A 17,719-nucleotide genomic window follows, 5' to 3' on the forward strand; every position below is an offset into this window, starting at 1 on the left:
AGAACTGAAACAGATTTACAAGACAAAAACAAACCAACCCATTCAAAAGTGGGCAAAGGAGATGAACAGACACTTCAAAAGAAGGCATATATGAGGCCAACAAACATATGAAAAAATACTTATCATCACTGGTCATTAGAGAAATGCAAATTAAAACCACATTGAGATACCATCTCACGCCAGTTAGAATGGCGATCATTAAAAAAGTCTGTGAGGCGGTACCAGAGGGACAGTGGAGGGTGGGGAGTTGGGGAGGGATAACATGGGGAGAAATGCCAGATATAGGTGATGGGGAGGAAGGCAGCAAACCACATTGCCATGTATGTACCTATGCAACAATCCTGCATGTTCTTCACATGTACCCCAAAATCTAAAACTCAGTAAAATATATGTATTTTTAAAAATCTGAAGACAACAGATGTTGGAGAGGATGTGGAGAAATAGGAACACTTTTACACTGTTGGTGGGAGTGTAAATTAGTTCAACCATTGTGGAAGACAGTGTGGCGATTCCTCAAGGACCTAGAAATAGAAATTCCATTTGACCCAGCAATCCCATTACTGAGTATATATCTAAAGGATTATAAATCGTTCTATTATAAAGACACATGCACACGTATGTCCACTGCAGCACTGTTTACGATAGCAAGGACTTGGAACCAACCCAAATGCCCATCGATGATGGACTGGACAGGGAAAATGTGGCACATATACAGCATGGAATACTATGCAGCCATAAAAATTGATGAGTTCGTGTCCTTTGCAGGGACATGGATGAACCTGGAAACCATCATTCTCAGCAAACTGACACAAGAACAGAAAATCAAACACCACATGTTCTCACTCATGGGCGGCTGTTGAACAATGAGAACACATGGACACAGGGAGGTGAGCATCACACACTGGGGTCTGTTGGGGGTGACTAGGGGAGGGACAGAGGGGGTGTAGGGAGTTGGGGAGGGATAACATGGGAGAAATGGTAGATATTCTTGATGGGGATGGAGGCAGCAAACCACATTGCCATGTATGTACCTATGCAACAATCCACCATGTTCCGTACATGTATCCCAGAACCCAAAGTGCAATACACACACACACACACACACACACACACACACACACACACACGCTATATAGAAAAGGAGATCAGGTATTGACAAGGGATTGTGACCACTAGGAAGGGAGGTATGGATGGGCAGGGGGTCGGGAAGTTCTCTGGATGACATAATGACATTTCAGCTGAGACCATAATGATGACACATTATCAGCCATGTGAGTATCTGTATCACGTTGAAATGGCCAGGACAGAGAATCGCAGACTGCAACCCCAGTCCAGTCAGCCCAGGCTCCCAGTCACATCAGGCCAGCAAAATGAGGTCAAAGTTTTCACATCTACCCATACTTTGATAAAGGAAAGTAACTCAGGAGCCCTCCAAGGCTTCATCAGCAGTTTTTACTTGTTTTTTGTTTTGTTTCGTTTTGTTTTTCCCTTCAAACACACCAGGTCTCCTTCTAGCATAATAGCATAATATGAACAGCTTCATTATTTCATTCACTAAATTATGCTATATTAAAATTTTAATCGGCAAACATAACGTTGGTAAAACGAGTACATCCATACACTGCTGTTGCCAGTGTAAACTGTCAAACCATTTTTTTGTAAAAGAAATATTGCAACACAAAGAAAAATCCATAAAGACACTCATATTCTTGGCCTCCCAACTCTACCCCCAGGGAATTTATCCTAAGGAAATAATCTGGTTCAATAGCATAAAATGTTCTCTCTAGAAGAACTCCATGGAGGTGTTAATTGTTATATACACAAAGGAAAGAAAAAACAAAAGCACCCGGAATTATCCAAATGACTGCAAATGGGGGGTTTCAACAAAATAGGATAATTCATTTGATGAAATTTCATACCACCATTAAGCATCATAACAAAGATTACAAAGTTCCTAAATGAAATGGCATATCCAGCTTTTTGAGAGAAGCAGTAGACAATGTGCATATTTTAATGGAAAGCATGTAAACAGTATCTCAAGGTGAACAAAAACAAGAAAATTAAAAAGAATTGCATCAAGGCCAATGGGGTGAGGAATTATTTATTTCAAATGTCCTTCCAAAATATTATCAGTGTACTGAGTTTTCATTTAAAAAAAAAAATCCCTCAGAAACAATAGTAAGAGAATGCTGCAATAGCATGCCACCCAAATACAAGGACATTTGCTCATTCTAACTTTAAATACAAAATAAAGCCAAATTCGAAGATGCCTCTGTGTTATAGATTCCACAGTCTTTCACGTATGGCTCCTGCATGTGAGACTCATCTTTGAATAGCAATGCAATGTTGCATGATTTTACAACAGTTTCTCCTGTTTGGAGAGTTTGTCTTGAGGGAGGGAGGGCAGAGTGACTAGAAATTAATCTCTTCTTTTACTAAAGGTTGGGGAGGATCAGCAGATGAGGAAAGGGCTTTAAGGCCGGACTCATGGCGGTAGAGGCGTAGGCTGGGGGTACTCACCTTTCACGATCAGCTCCGCGTAGTTGGACACACCAGACCCACCGTCAGAGCGGATCACACAGCGGTACTTGCTGACACTCCGCTGGGCAGTGTCTGCCACACTGACCGTGGCTGAAAAGCGCCTGTGGTTGACCACACGGGTGACCATCAGGGCCGTATCCCTGCCATTCCATTGCTGCAGAACAGGGGAAGAGAGGGAGAGAAGGAATCATAGCATCACAGGCTTCCAAGTGACTCCCAGCAGGAATGTCCACCCATCCTCACACCCCTGTGGCTCAGGACTTCAAACTGTAAGAAGGGACTTCCAGTCAGGCACAGTGGCTCATGCCTGTAATCCCAGTGTTTTGCAAGGGCTGAGGCAGGAGGATCACTTGAGGCCAGGAGTTTGAGACCAGCCTGGGCAGCAAGCAAGGCCCTGCTTCTACGAAAATTTTTTTTTAAAAAGTCAGGCATGGTGGCACCCACCTTCAGTCAGATCAGTATCACCTTCAGAGAGTCTGGAGGCTTAGGAGGAAGGATCGCCTGAGCCCAAGAACTCAAGGTAGCAGTGAGCCATGATCGAGCCACTGCACTATACCCTGGGTGACAGAGCAAGACCCTGCCTCTAAAATAAAATTTAAAAAAAAAAATAAATAAATAAGTACAAGAGTTTTCATGGCTAGTTTGTGCCAAGGATCTGATTTGAGAATAAGCTTTGCTAGTGAGCTGATTCGAGGGCAGAGGCCTGCCTGGTGGTAAAAAGAGAGGGAAAAGACTTCTTCTAAACACCTTGGCTCAGCCTGCATTTGGGCTGGCATGGAGCCCCTTAACCTTCCTTCCAATTTTCCTTTTTCCCTTAAGCAGAACCCATAGCATTCTTTCAGACAAACTTCAGCAGACTTAGTGAAAACCCAGCCCAAATGGAATAAAGACAGCCTGGCTCCCAGGTCTACAGCTGGTACCCTACTACCCCACCCCACAGGCTGAGCTCCACTTGCCTTAAGCTATCACCACAAGTAGGGAGAGGATGGGGCCTTTCCTCTCTTCTTTGGCACACGCTCTTTCCTGTGCCTGGAAGGTCCAGTCTCCCTGGTGACACCTCCTCTTCCATAAAAACCCACGTTCAGTTCACAGCCATCTCCGGTCAGTTCTCACGACTGTCACCCCAACTTTGGAAGCTTACCCAGCCCTCAAGCATGAAGCAAACTTTCCACATGTTTTCCTACAAGTGCTGCCCACTTTACACTGAAGCCAGGACTTGCCTCTGTTTATCTTTAGAAGCTTGTGTGAAAGCCCCTCAGGTTGGCAGACATTTCCAGAATCAAGGTGAATACACATAGGCTTTTGTATTCAGCATCCTGGGCTTTAGGTGGGATATCCTGAGTCTGAATAAGTCTTTGACAGTTTCAAGTTATGAGGACTGGTAAGGCACAGGCACGTCGATGCAGTTTGAGTGGATGTTTATTAAGGTTCTTAATCGGATGTGTATCTAGTGTGCGCCAGCCACTGAGCTGCGTATTTGTGTATAAATCTTCACTGTGTCTTTACAGCCTTGTCTGGGGTGTATATGACTGCAGCTCTTCTCAGAAGAAAAATACAAACGTCCAACAGTTTAACTAAATGTGTAGAGTACCTGAGTCCCTTATCCAGGTTTTCAAATTTTAAGTCAAGCACTCTTTTTACTAAAACCTTATTCTCAGTGCCTGCTTTAACTTAAAAATGTTTTTCTCAAAAAAAAAGTGAAACTGACTACTTTAATTGTCTGGACTTAGGGAAACCTTATGACTTATGATTCTCATGCCCTGAGTCTCCCTGTCTCCCAGGATGCGATCACCATCATTTCCTGTACCAGGCAGACAGCTTCTCCATGTGCAAAATCTACTTTCATCTATGTCATCTTCCTTCACCCTCTACAGTGACCTCTCAGGATGGGGGCACAGGTGCCAGTAGAGCCACACTGCGCAGCCCTGTGGCAGCAAATGACGGGAGGCCAATACCATGGGAAGGCAGTGATCACGAAGGCCAGAAGCCCAGGGTAACCTAGGCCCCCATCAAAGGGCAGCTGAGACAGACTTGCTCCAGGATAGACAGGACATTTGGGGGTAATATTTTGCTGCTTTTTTTTACTTTTTGACATTCTTCAGACTTTCTGTCTCAAACATATATTTCCTTTATACTTGAAAATAAAAAAAAAAATAAATGGTATTGTTAAAAAGCCATGGCAGAATGAGAGTTAGCCATAACTTCCTCCCATGCCAGAAACTAACCAACAGGTGGAATGGTTAGTCCACATCTGAGCAATATACATGGGGCTCTAAGAGGACAGTCTGAAGCCAAACGCCAGCTCTGCAGCTTCCAAGCTGAGCAACCTGGGGCAGGCAATTTCACTTCTCTGAGATGAAAAGTTTCTATTTGCTTGCCCAAATAAAAACCAGTACAAGGTAATGGAAGGAGAGAAAAGTCACCAGGGCCGAAATGGCCACCCACCTGCCTCATGCCTTGAGGCATCTTTGCAGGAGGTGGTACAACTTGGGCCTCACTATAAGAACCCACAAGACACCACATGCAATGCGCATTCCCAAAGTAGTGCAGGGAAGAAGGAGGGAAAATTCTGGCAAACACCAGGAATGTGCCCTGATTTGGAAAACAGGCCACTAAATGAATGGGAGGGTCTTAGAAGAAATGGGGTCATCAAAAGGAGCCCATCTTTCCCACTGCAGAGCAAGGTATTTCAGGGCCACCATGGTGGATAAACATGAGTGAGTGGTGAGGCTTTGGGTCAATATTTTCTAACCTGAGTTGTTTTTAGCATCGTAAACACTTTTCTTTATTAAGCTAATAACAGCTAAACACTATTATGTGCTATGTGTTTTAGATGCTTTCTCATTTGTTCCCCATCAGAAATAAGGTGGGCATACTTCTTCACCTCTCTCATATGTTAACAGGAAACTGAAGCTCAGAGAAGTGAAATTGCCTGCCCAAGGCTGCACAGCTCGGAAGCTGCAGAGCTGGCATCTGGCTTCAGATTCTGCTCTTACAACCCCAATGCGAATTAACTACTCCCAGTCACTTACCTCTTAAAGCGCCCCAATGTCCCAGTGTGGGAGAGTACGAGCAGCAGGTATGATGCCAGCTATTTGCTATCAATTTATCAACTGAGCAATAAAAGGGCCGAGGGATGTAGTAACGTTGCATAAGAAGTAGAAAGAAATAAGCAAAATGTGCATGCCCACCCAAAGCTCATGAAACACAGAGCTATACCTTGGATGTCCAACTTCTGAACAGCCAAGAAATCTGGGAGATTAAAAAGGAAAGACGGAGAATGATACCAACACACGGGCTCCACAGAACATAAGCTAAGAGGTGAGGCGACAAGGAAAAATACTAAGAGAGAAGATAAACCTCCCTGGAGGAGCCAAGGGAAGAACTGAGGCCAGCAAACAGTGCCGTTTGCAGATGTCAACAAGGCTCTAGAACTAAAGAGCAAGATCAACGTTGCAGAAAACCAGCAACCTGGAGGACAGGCCTGAAAAAGTAACCCAGACGGCAAAGAAAGCAAAGATAAAATAAAGTGGAGAGAGGCAAACTGATCAAGAAAATGAGCAACAGACAACTAACCACCCTGTAAGTAACTGGAGCTCCCACAGAAGAGAATGCAACGAATGGAGTGAAATCTGATCCCGAGATAAAGGAGGTCACTTTCCTGGACTAAACTGAGACCTGACTTTTCAGACTGAACGGCCCACCATCTATTTGATATAATTTACAAAAACCAAAATAATTGATGTTTATAAAAATATTAAGAATAAAGAAATATATAGAAATCTAGGGGGAAAATGCACAAAAATACAAGCCCATCTGGTATAAAACTCCTCATATGCAATTGTTTCGAAATCCAAGATGACCTCTCCTGGATGTGACTGGCTCACCAGTGGTCACAGGTGAGCTCCCAGGAGGTTCCTGTTACCTTGCTGCCTGTAAGAAAACAGGGATGGAGCTAAAGAAAGACAGGATAGGGACTACCGATAAAACTAATCAATGCAAATCCTCCGTTTGTGCAACCTTGAGTGGGTGATTTCATTTTTCTGAGCTTCAGTTTCCTCATCTACAAAACAGATTTGAAAATGGTGCCCACTATATAAAGTTATTGTGGGAAATCAATGAGAAGGCATGTAAAACAGCATATGAAGGCACACATTCTAGTGTTCGCAGAGCTCTCGTGTTAGCAGAGCTCAAATAAATTGTGAAATAAGCCAAAAAAGTGTGGTAGACAGGCTGACAGCCCCCCAAAGATGCCAACATTCTAGTCCCCAGAACCTGGGAATATATGACCTTATGTGGCAAAAGAGACTCTGAAGCTATGATTAGGTTAAAGATCTTGAGATGGGGAGAGATCATTTTTGATTAATCTCCTGAGCCCAATTTGATTAATCTCCTGAGCCCAATTTAATCAAGAGTCTCTATATATGAAAGACTAAGGCAGAAGAGCCAGAAGCAGAGAAGAAGATGTGGGACAGGAGAAGTCAGAGTGATGCCATCACTGGTTTGAAGATGGAGAAGGGGCCAGGAGCCAAGGAATGTAGGCAGCCTCTAGACGAGGGGGAAGGTAAAGGAATGGATTCTCTGCTAGATGCTCTACAAAGAATGCAGCCTGCCAAAAGCCTGCCAACACCCTTATGTTAGCCCACTGAAATCCACTTGTGACTTCTCATCTCCACAGCTATAAATAAATAAATTTGTTTTAAGTCATTACACTTGTGGAATTTGTTACAGTAGCAATAAGAAACTAATGAGAAAAAGCCTGGTTACATGCAAAACACTCATTTTTCACATTTAAATTTTATTTTGAAGTCACCTCCAGTATTATTTACTTTTCTTCTTAATGATGTCAGATTCTGGCAGGGCCAGGGAGGATTAAGGGTGTCCACCTGAACAATTCACATTTTTCTGTTTAGCTCCTGAACCAACAGGCTTTATCCTATTGAAAGATAGGAAAATTGCAGGTTGTCTTATAAAATCTCCCGAAAATAGGCCTTTTGATAATCACACTTGTCATATTGGGAGCAGGCAACAGCAGGACAGGGACGAGCAGGAGGGCCTAGAGTCATGATAGGAAATAGCACTGTGATGTACCACTGGCAAGGAGAAACAGAGGTCACATTCAGAGAGATGAGCCCAGATGAGAAGGGCCCATGAGTACAACTGCTCAAGACAAGGCAGGGAAGGGCAGGCATGAGCTAAAGGTCAAGGCAGGCTAGCAGGAACCCAGGAACAGAAATCAGGCTGATTCTACAAGAACAGCAAGTAGGTGATCAAATGGTGAAAGTCCCTGATGTCAGAATGCTACGGCAACATGAAGAAGGGATTTAAGCACCATGAATGTGTAAGAAGCACAGATCCCAGCTGCCATTTCAGCCCAGACACAGGCAGAACAGAAAAGTGCAAAGGGGGGAAAAAAACAAGAGAAAGTTTTGTTAAATACACAGGGGCTCAGAAATCCAGGCTCACCTGCAACAGAGAAGGTTTGAGAGGGTACAGGGAGAAGCAGAGCAGGGAGGGAGTGGTAGGAACCTCAAGTAGCCCATAAGCCAGAGCCAAGGTGGGAGAGTAAAGACTCCAACCCAAACATCAAGTAGCATAAAAATGCAAAGAGATGCAAATGCTAGGATGTCAGGAACAGGGAGCGGGACATAGAAGGAAGGCCCAAAGTCTTGGGAAATGCCACAAAGAAGCACGGCATGGATGAGTGCATACAGAAGCCCAGGAAAATTTCCATCACATCAGGCCCTTACCTACCACTTGGGTTTCTGGAAATTTTCTTCTGGCTCCTGCAGTAGTTTTTCAGACATAACTATATCCTTCCTCTGAAATTTCAGGGCACGATTCTTTTTTTTTCTGCAGTAAGATTTTCAAGCCTTTATGTGTGCTGTTCTAAAGTGGAATCACCTTCTGGTCCTCTGATTCCACGAGTCAACTCAACAAATGTCCCAGTGGGCCCTGACAGGTGGTGTCTCTGGTTGGGCTCGCTGGAAGCAGACTTTGACACATGGAAATTTATCAAGTGCTCTCAGGAGAAAGGTTGCAAAGGATAAAGTGAGAAAAGGAGCTAGGCAAGGATGGGGTCACAATTGGAGTGAAACTCATGCCTGGTCCCACAAGGAGCCACAGAGCATGAAGTGTATCCCAGAGATGATGGCACGTTGTGGTTGCACTACTGTGTCCAACAGTCATTGGTCAGGGCTCTCCAGGCAGAGAGAGGAGGAAACTACTTACTTGACTGAGGGCAGGTCTCTGGGGAAAGGAAGCTGTGAGGCTTTAGCAGCCAACATACCCAGTGCTCTAGGGTTGAGGGCACTTGCTAGCAAAAGGGATCTGTCCAGGACACTACAAGCATGCATTCCACCTGGCACTTTCCTATCTTACAGTATATTATACATTGGGTTTCCTGAAATCCAATGAGCTACTGCCTTCAGATTTGCTGGCAGTCTGTTTCTAAATCTGCTTTTTTTAAACACGGGGCCGAGAACTGACCTGAGCAGAAAGCTGGCAGCACCAGAAGGTGTAAGCACACCTTCAATTAGGCACCGCGTCCTATGAAATGCCACTCCATCTCACACGAATAAAGCAATCCATAGCTAGGTTTGAAAAACATTTTGTTCAATGCAACAGGATTTATCTGAGTGTTTACCAAGTAAAAGTCACATTACCTAACAGTTTTGAGGGCTGACTTTGTGCCAGCCACTGTGTTAACGCCTTGTGTAATAGACTATTCATGTGATCCTCTTAAAGTCCCTGTCAAAGTTCTTCTCGAAGAGTGGTCCCTGAACCTGCAGCATCAGCCTCATCTGGGGACTTGTTAGAAATGTAAATTTGTAAGATAATTCTAGGGCTGATTTCCATTTGGAGATGTTGATAGTCTGAGTTTTTTCCCCCTTTCCCCATTCTATTATTAATCATGCTGAAAATGTACTCATGATTTTACAAAACAGAAAATGAGACAGTGTGGAAAAGGTATAATTTCTGCCCAGAGGAATGTATAGGCTGGGATAAGATTCCAAAAACAGTAGAAAAAGTAAAACATAAACACCAAGTCGAGCATTGAAATAGTATACTTCATGGAGGAAAACAGGTCTGGCATGGAGACAGAAATGCTCTTAGAAAAATCTAGAGCTATGGTTCTCACACCATGGTCCCCAGACAGGCTGCAATAGCATCCCCTGGGAAACTGTTAAAAACGTGAATTCTCTAGCACCATCGAATAAATTCCTAGACCTAATGAATCAGAAACTCTGGGAATGGGGCCTGGCCATCTTTGTTTTCACAAACCTTCCTCAGGATTCTGATGCCTGATAAAAAGTGTGAGATAGATCCTATTAGTGATTCCTATTTAATAAATAAGGAAACTGAGGCAGAGAGCAATCAAGCAATATCGCTTTTAGTAGTACTTCTCAAACTACAGCATACAAACCACCTGGGGATCTTGTTAAAAATTCAGACCTTGATTCAGAGGGTCTGTGATGGGGATGGGAATTCTTCAGGTCTTACTGATGCTGCTGGTCCGTGAACCTTACTAGGAGGAACAAAACCTGGTATCACTTTGCTGAGGGGCTAAGTGAGGAATGGACCCAAGTGATCTGATTGCAGACACTGAGGGACTAATCACATCACCCATCTGCCATCTAGTATATAACACCGCACAGCTACATTTAGCAACTCTGTGAAAGTAAGGTACAGAGTGCAGTGTTCCAGAAACTTACTTTGTTTGTTCAAAGAACATCTAATGCCATCTTGCAGAAAATGACTGCTTCATAGAAAATTGTTTGGGAAATGTTATAATAGAAGCCCAGATGCCTGCCTTTCCGGAAACCCTGGAAGACCTTAAGTCAGAAATATATATGTAAGAAAGAACAAAGTAGCTTCCTACATTCTTGGCTATCAGATTCTTTTAATATATTATGAAGTTACAGCATACCTGGTATACTATTAGGTTGGGGTGAGGTTTCCTTATTCCGACTCTTTCAGTCTACAGCAGTAGTTCCTAAACTTTAACGTGCATCAGAATCACCTAGAGCGTGATTTAGGAGGTCTGGGGTGAGACCAGATAATTAGCATTTCTAATTGGTTCCCTGGTGATGCTAGCGCTGCTGACTTTCTCCTGGGTCTCAAGGACTTAAAAGCTATTGTCCTCTTAAGTCCCTTAATGGAAAGCAAGGGGCCAAATAATATCATAGAATACATGAGTAGAAACATTCCTTAAATATAAGACTACATCCTGAGAGTGAACAACTGGTCACTGCACCAACGGTAGCCAGGTAAGAGGCGAGAGGTGTGATCCTACACCAGGGAGCAGATGGTCAAAGCCAAGCCATACTCTTGGCACAGCCCTGAGTCCTGACTGAGTCCCCTTGGGAGGAGGTCACCTTTGTGCTTTGCTCAAAGGCTCTATCTGCATAACAAGCTACATATCCATGAAGCTGCATCTGCCCAGAAGGTGAATCCCTTTTTTTTCCAATTCATCCATCCAGGAGGGACACATATGCTAAATTGAACAAAAGCATTTTACCGCCTAATCTGCGGTTCTGCTTAATGCCATTTTATGTTCATGTGTCTCTCATTATGGCAACGGTTGCTTTTGAAATCTCTTTTTCTTTCCCATTTTTCATCTGCTTGCCTTGCTCTTTAAAAAACAACTCAAATTCCAGATTCCCTTGGCTGTCCCTGGATGTGGACAGGTTGCTTGGCTTGAGAGCATAGACTCCTTGGAAGAACAGGGGCTGTCACAGCTACACTTTAATGTTCTGTCCCTAGCACGAGTGCATGCTTCCACCCTCAGGCAAGACCCCTCTATTTTCAGGAACCACCTAGTGAGGCAGGCAAGAGTTGCGTGTGATGCCATAGAGAGTGCCGTTTCCCTACCACCTGATAATCTATCAAGTTTTCTGCAATGGCTTTGCCATTTTGCAATTCCCCATCCACTCTCTTTTGGTGTCATGACATTATTTCCTTCACAAAGAGATAAGACATAGACTACAAAAATGGCTGTCATTATTTCAGAAAAGAGCAGGAAGCCTTGAAAATGACTTGTAATTGGCAGAAGAGGAAACAGTACTGTCTTTAATAAAAGGAAACCATTTCTTGTTTTGTACAAACCATCTCCGGTTTTGCCTGGTTTACAGAAAGTATTTAATGAAGGATCCTGGAAGCTTTCAGTGTGCTGGTTTGAACTTCAGGCATCAAAATTAAAAATAAAGTAAAAAGATAAAGATAAAAATAAAAAATAAAATCAGGCCCAGCATTTCCAGCTGAAATTTGTTCCAGTTGCTCCAGGAATTTCCTGGCCAGAAAATATTTAGGTGAAATTCTCACAATTCACTTGTAATGAATATTCTTTTCACTTCTAGTCACATTGCTGCCACAGCATGACATTTGGAAACGTGCTAAAATCTAGCCCACTGGTTCTCTTAAAATCACATTTGTACCTTTTTGGCAGTCTCTAAAGAATAGCTTTTGATTATTCTTTATTAAAAGTTAGAAGAAACAGAAGTAGACATAAATCATTTTTGATTAGCTGTGCTGAAACCCTTCCAAAGGCCTACTATGTACATGGCTGACTGCTCATTTTGGGTTGATTTCTGGGTTTAGAATTCCTGCAGAAATTCAGGAGGGACCTGGCACAAGTCCCACAGGGCTCGGTGGGGAACAAAGAAAACTAATGAGAACATGAAACTTATGCTGCTTGCTGTGTGGTGAATAATAAAGTTCTTTGTCTCTGACCCAGAAGTCTCATGTCTTCTGCCAGCATCTATGCAACTGTGGCAGTCTACCTTGTTAGCTCCAAATAAGGTAAAATCTCAGGCCCTTCATAGTTATTGACAGGTGGTTTCAAGAAGGCAGTAAGATTTTTGAGGAGAGAGCATCAGTATCATCAAATCTGAAAAGAGAAGTGAAGTATAAGGCCTGATATGCACCCCTTGGCTATAGCAATGAGGAAAGCACTGGTGACATGTATAAGGGCCACTTCTTGGAACAGGTGGGCACTGAAGAAAGTCTCATTGCAAGCGTTCACATCACATTTAAGGAATGTGGCTAACAAAGGGATAAGAGGATTAAGACGGTGACTTATGGGGTGGGGAGGCAATTCAAAAATAATTCCAAGAGCACTTTTTATTTTGCTTGTGTTTAGATTTGAGAAATTAAAATATACTTAAGTAGCTAGTTCAGCGGCCAATAAATTTAGAGGTGTGTAAATATGTGCTAAGTAAATCAATCATTTTTAAATAGAAATCTCCCTGTATTAGAAGGAAAGGCTGGAGTGTGACCCAGGGTGACAGGGCCACAAAGTAGGCATGGAAGAATGAGCCCAGTACTGAGATAAAGGACTACATTCGTTCGCATCACGCTTCTGCTGCTCACTGCCTGTGTAATTCCAAGGATATCATCTATCCATCTAAGGCTCAGTCTTCTCATCTATAAATGGGGCTATAATAACATCTACCTGAAAGACTGGTTATGAGAATTAAATACATTCCATGTGTAAATACTTAATAAACATGAGCTGTTATGAATAGTATCATTACATTTCATCATTGCTTAGCTGTAGCATGGCCACTAGATTGTCAACACAAATCCCACATAGAAGGGACACCTGGTTCAGATCCAGGCAAGTAGGAGGAGGAGCTGGTCCCCAGAACACTCACAGCCTTGGAGGCCTGCAGCAGCCCTGCAGGAGCAAGGACACAAGTTGACTGGGAGAACTGGCTGCAATGAGGATTGACACGCCTCCTTAGCTGATCAACCCTGGTCCGGCTGTTGCTGTGAGCCTACAGACTCACAGCTCAGGCAGGAACCTTTTCCTGTCGAATTCAGATCTGCTCCCAGTCCAGCACACGCAATTTGTCTGAAAACATACACTGTCCCTACAGAAATCTGCACAGGGCATTTGGACACATGGCTGCATTTCTGAGACTCTTCAAATGTTATTTGTCATATAAACCCCTCATGGAGTGAACCCTTTGTAGGGAGGCCTGAAAGTCAGCTCCATGGTGGGGCTGACAGACTTTGTTCTGAGTCCCTGAGGAATTAAAGAAAGGCGCTCCATCTGCCATGCTCCTTGATAAAGACAGGAGGACACACACAAAATATTTCTGAACATCCTTCTGGATGAGTAGTGTCTCAAATCTGTATCCTCACTGTTGGAATTAGCGACCCCAAACCCAGCAAAGACTTCCTACTATACTTGGAGTCTTCTGTAACTAGGAAAATGGGACCATTTTTCTTTTTTTTAACAGCATTTTGTTTATATTCGTTTCCTGTATTCATTTTAGAATATTTGGATAAAACAGAAAAGAATAGCAATGAAGATAAAAAGCATCATAATCTATTACAATCAATTGTGTCTTGATACATGTTTCATGAAGTTATAAAGTATATATGAGAACTGTATATGTATATACATATGTATATATAGATTATATTTTATATATGTATGACATATATGAGCATGTATATGTGTATATATTTTTCATAAAGCTTAATATATTAGTATTATGAATATATTAATGACTAATTCATTCTTTTCACTTACATGTTATGGAAATGTTATTAAATATACTTCTATAATCTGTTATTTAATGATACCATTCCCTCATTTACTTAATCAGTCTCTTGCTGAAAATTTAGGTTATTTCCAGCTTTTTGTCCTACTGAACACACTTGTAGATATATTTTTGTCCCCATCTCTGGATATTTCCTTTGGTAAATTTCCATAAATAAATTTACTCATTGGAAAAATATGCATATTTAAGGCTTTAGAGATCAACTGCCTAACTATCTTGCAGAAAAGATGTGCCCATTTACATTTCCACTGTGCTACACCAATAATTCTGTTGGTATGGTCCCACCTAGTTGTATCCTGAATTTTCTTTTTTTTTTTTTTTTTTTTTTTTTTTGAGACAGAGTTTCCCTCTTGTTGCTCAGGCTAGAGTACAGTGGCAGGATCTCGGCTCACTGCAACCTCTGCATCCTCGGTTCAAGCAATTCTCCTGCCTCAGCCTCCTGAGTAGCTGGGATTATAGCATGTGTCACCATGCCTGGCTAATTTTGTAATTTTAGTAGAGACAGGGTTTCTCCATGTTGGTCAGGCTGTTCTTGAACTCCCGATCTCAGGTGATCCGCTCACCTTGGCCTCCCAAAGTGCTGGGATTACAGGCATAAGCCACCATGCCTGGCCTGAAGGTAATTTTTTAAACCGACTCCACAAAACTGTAGACCACTTTGCTTAGTGGCTATTCCCCTTAGAATGCACACCATCTAGTTGCTTGGAAAAATTGCTTGCAAAGTTACATGTCTGGATTCCTCAGGCCAGGAATAAGAAATTCCTCACAAAAGGAATAAGCAAGTTATGACTGAGCTCCTACCACCATAGACCATGGCATCATACACTTCACCTTAATGAGAAATGAGCCCAGAATAAGAAAAACTTGCCTATAATTTTTTTTTTTTTTTTTTTTTTTTTTTTGAGATGGAGTTTCACTCTTGTTACCCAGGCTGGAGTGCAATGGCGCGATCTTGGCTCACCGCAACCTCCGCCTCCTGGGTTCAGGCAATTCTCCTGTCTCAGCCTCCTGAGTAGCTGGGATTACAGGTACACACCACCATGCCCCGCTGACTTTTTGTATTTTTAGTAGAGACGGGGTTTCACCATGTTGACCGGGATGGTCTCCATCTCTTGACCTCGTAATCCACCCGCCTCAGCCTCCCAAAGTGCTGGGATTATAGGCGTGAGCCACCGAGCCCGGCCCGCCTATAATTTTTTACTACCCTTTTATCATCCTTTTCCCGGATTCACTACAATTGCTCTAGGCTCATGTGTTTGCATTTCTGCTTAGGTCCTCTCTATTGATTCTCACGTAGAACTTGTACCATAATTCCACAAAAGCCAGCAACAGCAGATGGGGTCTTCCAAAGACATAAAGTTTCCAGAAGGGTGCAAAACAGGGGCATCAATTTATTAATTTCTGATCCAAAATCACTTAAGGAAAAGCAAGCTATAAAGTCCCACTCTACTTTAAAGGAAGGCCAGCATTCCACAACACAGGCGACAGGGATTTATCTCAAACTATGAGTCCACTGACTGCTTTCTAACCATTGCCAGAAAGAAGGGCCACCGACATACCTACCATTCTGGAAACAACATCTGTATTTTCCCGAATTACAACTGACTGATTTGAAAAGATACCACTTTCAGTGACTTAGCGAAATTCCTCAGGGTATCTCAGAAGCTACAGCAGGAAGCAGCACTCCTAAATAGTAGACCTGCTGTAAGTGTCTGATGAAGACTCTTTTGGCCATGATGTGCCCGTTTCATTTGCTTTGGAAATTCTCAGGTTAAGTCATCCTAGCCTTGCTATACGAGGCAGAACAGCAGAGTCTGCCAGCCACTGCTCTGGTGCTGGGACACATCTGAAAAAACATCTCATGAGAAACTGGCCACTGCTTTGGCCTGTATGGATTGTGGCTGTAATCATCCCTGGGGTGGCAGGTGTCTTGACAGGCACCTCCTTTTTGTAGAAAGATGTTAACCTATGTGATGGTTAATTTTATGAGTCAACGTGACTGCAATAGAGTACCCAAAGTAAACATTATGTCTTGGTGTGTCTGTGAGGGTATCTCTGGATGAGATGAGCGTTTGAATGAGTGGACTCAGTAAAGCAAATGACCCTACCCAGCGTGGGTGGGCACCATCCAGTCTCTGGAAGAACAGAACAGAAAAGCAGGGGAAGAAGAGTTTTCCCCTTTTGCTTCCTCCCTGCCTGCTTGAATTGGAACAATGGTCTTCGCCTGGGCTTGGACTGGAATTACAACCCCGGTTTCCTGGGTCTCCAGCTCACAGAAAGCAGATGATGAGACTTCTCAGATTGCAGAGTCAAGTGAGCCAACTCCTTGTACTGAGTTTTTTCCTTCCATATAGAAAAGGACTTACTATATATGGAAGGAAATCGCTTCTTATGGATGGAAGTGCTTCCATCTATAAGGAAACACTCATTAAGAAAAATACTTATTATACATATATCAATAAACATATATACCTACATATAAAATAAGTATTTTCCTTAATATATTTTATAATATATATATTTTATAATATATTTTAAAAATATTTTAAGTGCTATATAATTATGTATAAAATATATTTATATTGTATATATAATATTGCTATGTAACACTTTATATGTTATATATATGAAAATATATAAAATTTTACACACACATACACACAAAGACGCACACAAACACACCGCTTCTCTGCACATAAGCCTGGACTTAACTAGCAACACAGGCATTTGTCAGAGAGCACTGTATAAACTGCATGTCTCCCAAAATTTTATGAAATGTAGATGAGAGAGTTAATATTTAGGGAATTTTCCTTGGAAAAAATAGTTAATAAATCTATTCACTCACCAGATAGGTTTCAAGTGCCCCAGGATGGAGATGGATTGGCAGAGAGCAGGGGACTCTGCCATATTCCCTCGCCCACCTCACCCCTCTCTCCCCCTTCTCCTCCCCAGACTGCTTTCTCACAGTCATCATTACGTGAAACAGGCCTGTGAAACTCACTTGCGCGCCCTCAATAAGACTGCGGTGGGGAACACTGTTCATTGCATCACACAGTGTTTTCTTTACAGGGACTCCTGGGAACAATTCCTGTCTGGAATTGTTTTTTGTTTATCTCACAGACATTGTGAACTATGTATCCGACAAGTTTTCTTTATTCCACTGGTGGCTACAATGCCGCAGGCTCCGTCTGTGAACCACCAGTTAGTAAAAGGCGAGCAGGAATGCGGTTTCCACATTATTATCAGCTCTGTGTACCTTCTCCTTCTATCTGGTGTTGCCTCACTTGTAATTTATAATATCTTGTCATGTTTTACATACCATTGTAAGCCACCTGAAAGACGTTTTGTGAAATAAGATTTGGTTTACATTGAAAAGCAGATAAGATGTGGAAGAGTTCCATGTCATGTGTTTCCATCTGTTTTCCTCAAATATTCAATTATGAGCTCCTTTAACGTTCTCCCACTGACAGACACAAGGTTCAGGGCATGCGACTCAGATCTGCCACAATAACAATCATAAAACAATTGGAAGACCCAAACAAAGTTGCTGAAAATATTGTGATGGTACTCCCTCACTGTCGTGACCCAGCTGAGGCAATGCCATT

At 42.6% G+C, this 17,719-nt stretch overlaps 1 protein-coding gene across 15 annotated transcripts in view; it reads right to left on the bottom strand.

Moving 5' to 3' along the window:
- The window catches only part of PTPRT (protein tyrosine phosphatase receptor type T), a 1,134,111-nt gene that overhangs the window by 682,036 nt on the left and 434,356 nt on the right, over nt 1–17,719 (bottom strand). For all 15 annotated transcript variants that reach the window (XM_039479697.2, XM_039479693.2, XM_039479696.2 and 12 more), the window contains exon 6: nt 2,521–2,695. In XM_039479697.2, the coding sequence (XP_039335631.1) occupies nt 2,521–2,695 (175 nt within the window). The remainder of the gene's footprint in view (nt 1–2,520; nt 2,696–17,719) is intronic.

The sequence above is a fragment of the Saimiri boliviensis genome, chromosome 9 (assembly GCF_048565385.1).
Source record: "Saimiri boliviensis isolate mSaiBol1 chromosome 9, mSaiBol1.pri, whole genome shotgun sequence".
Classification (NCBI taxonomy): Eukaryota; Metazoa; Chordata; class Mammalia; order Primates; family Cebidae; genus Saimiri; species Saimiri boliviensis.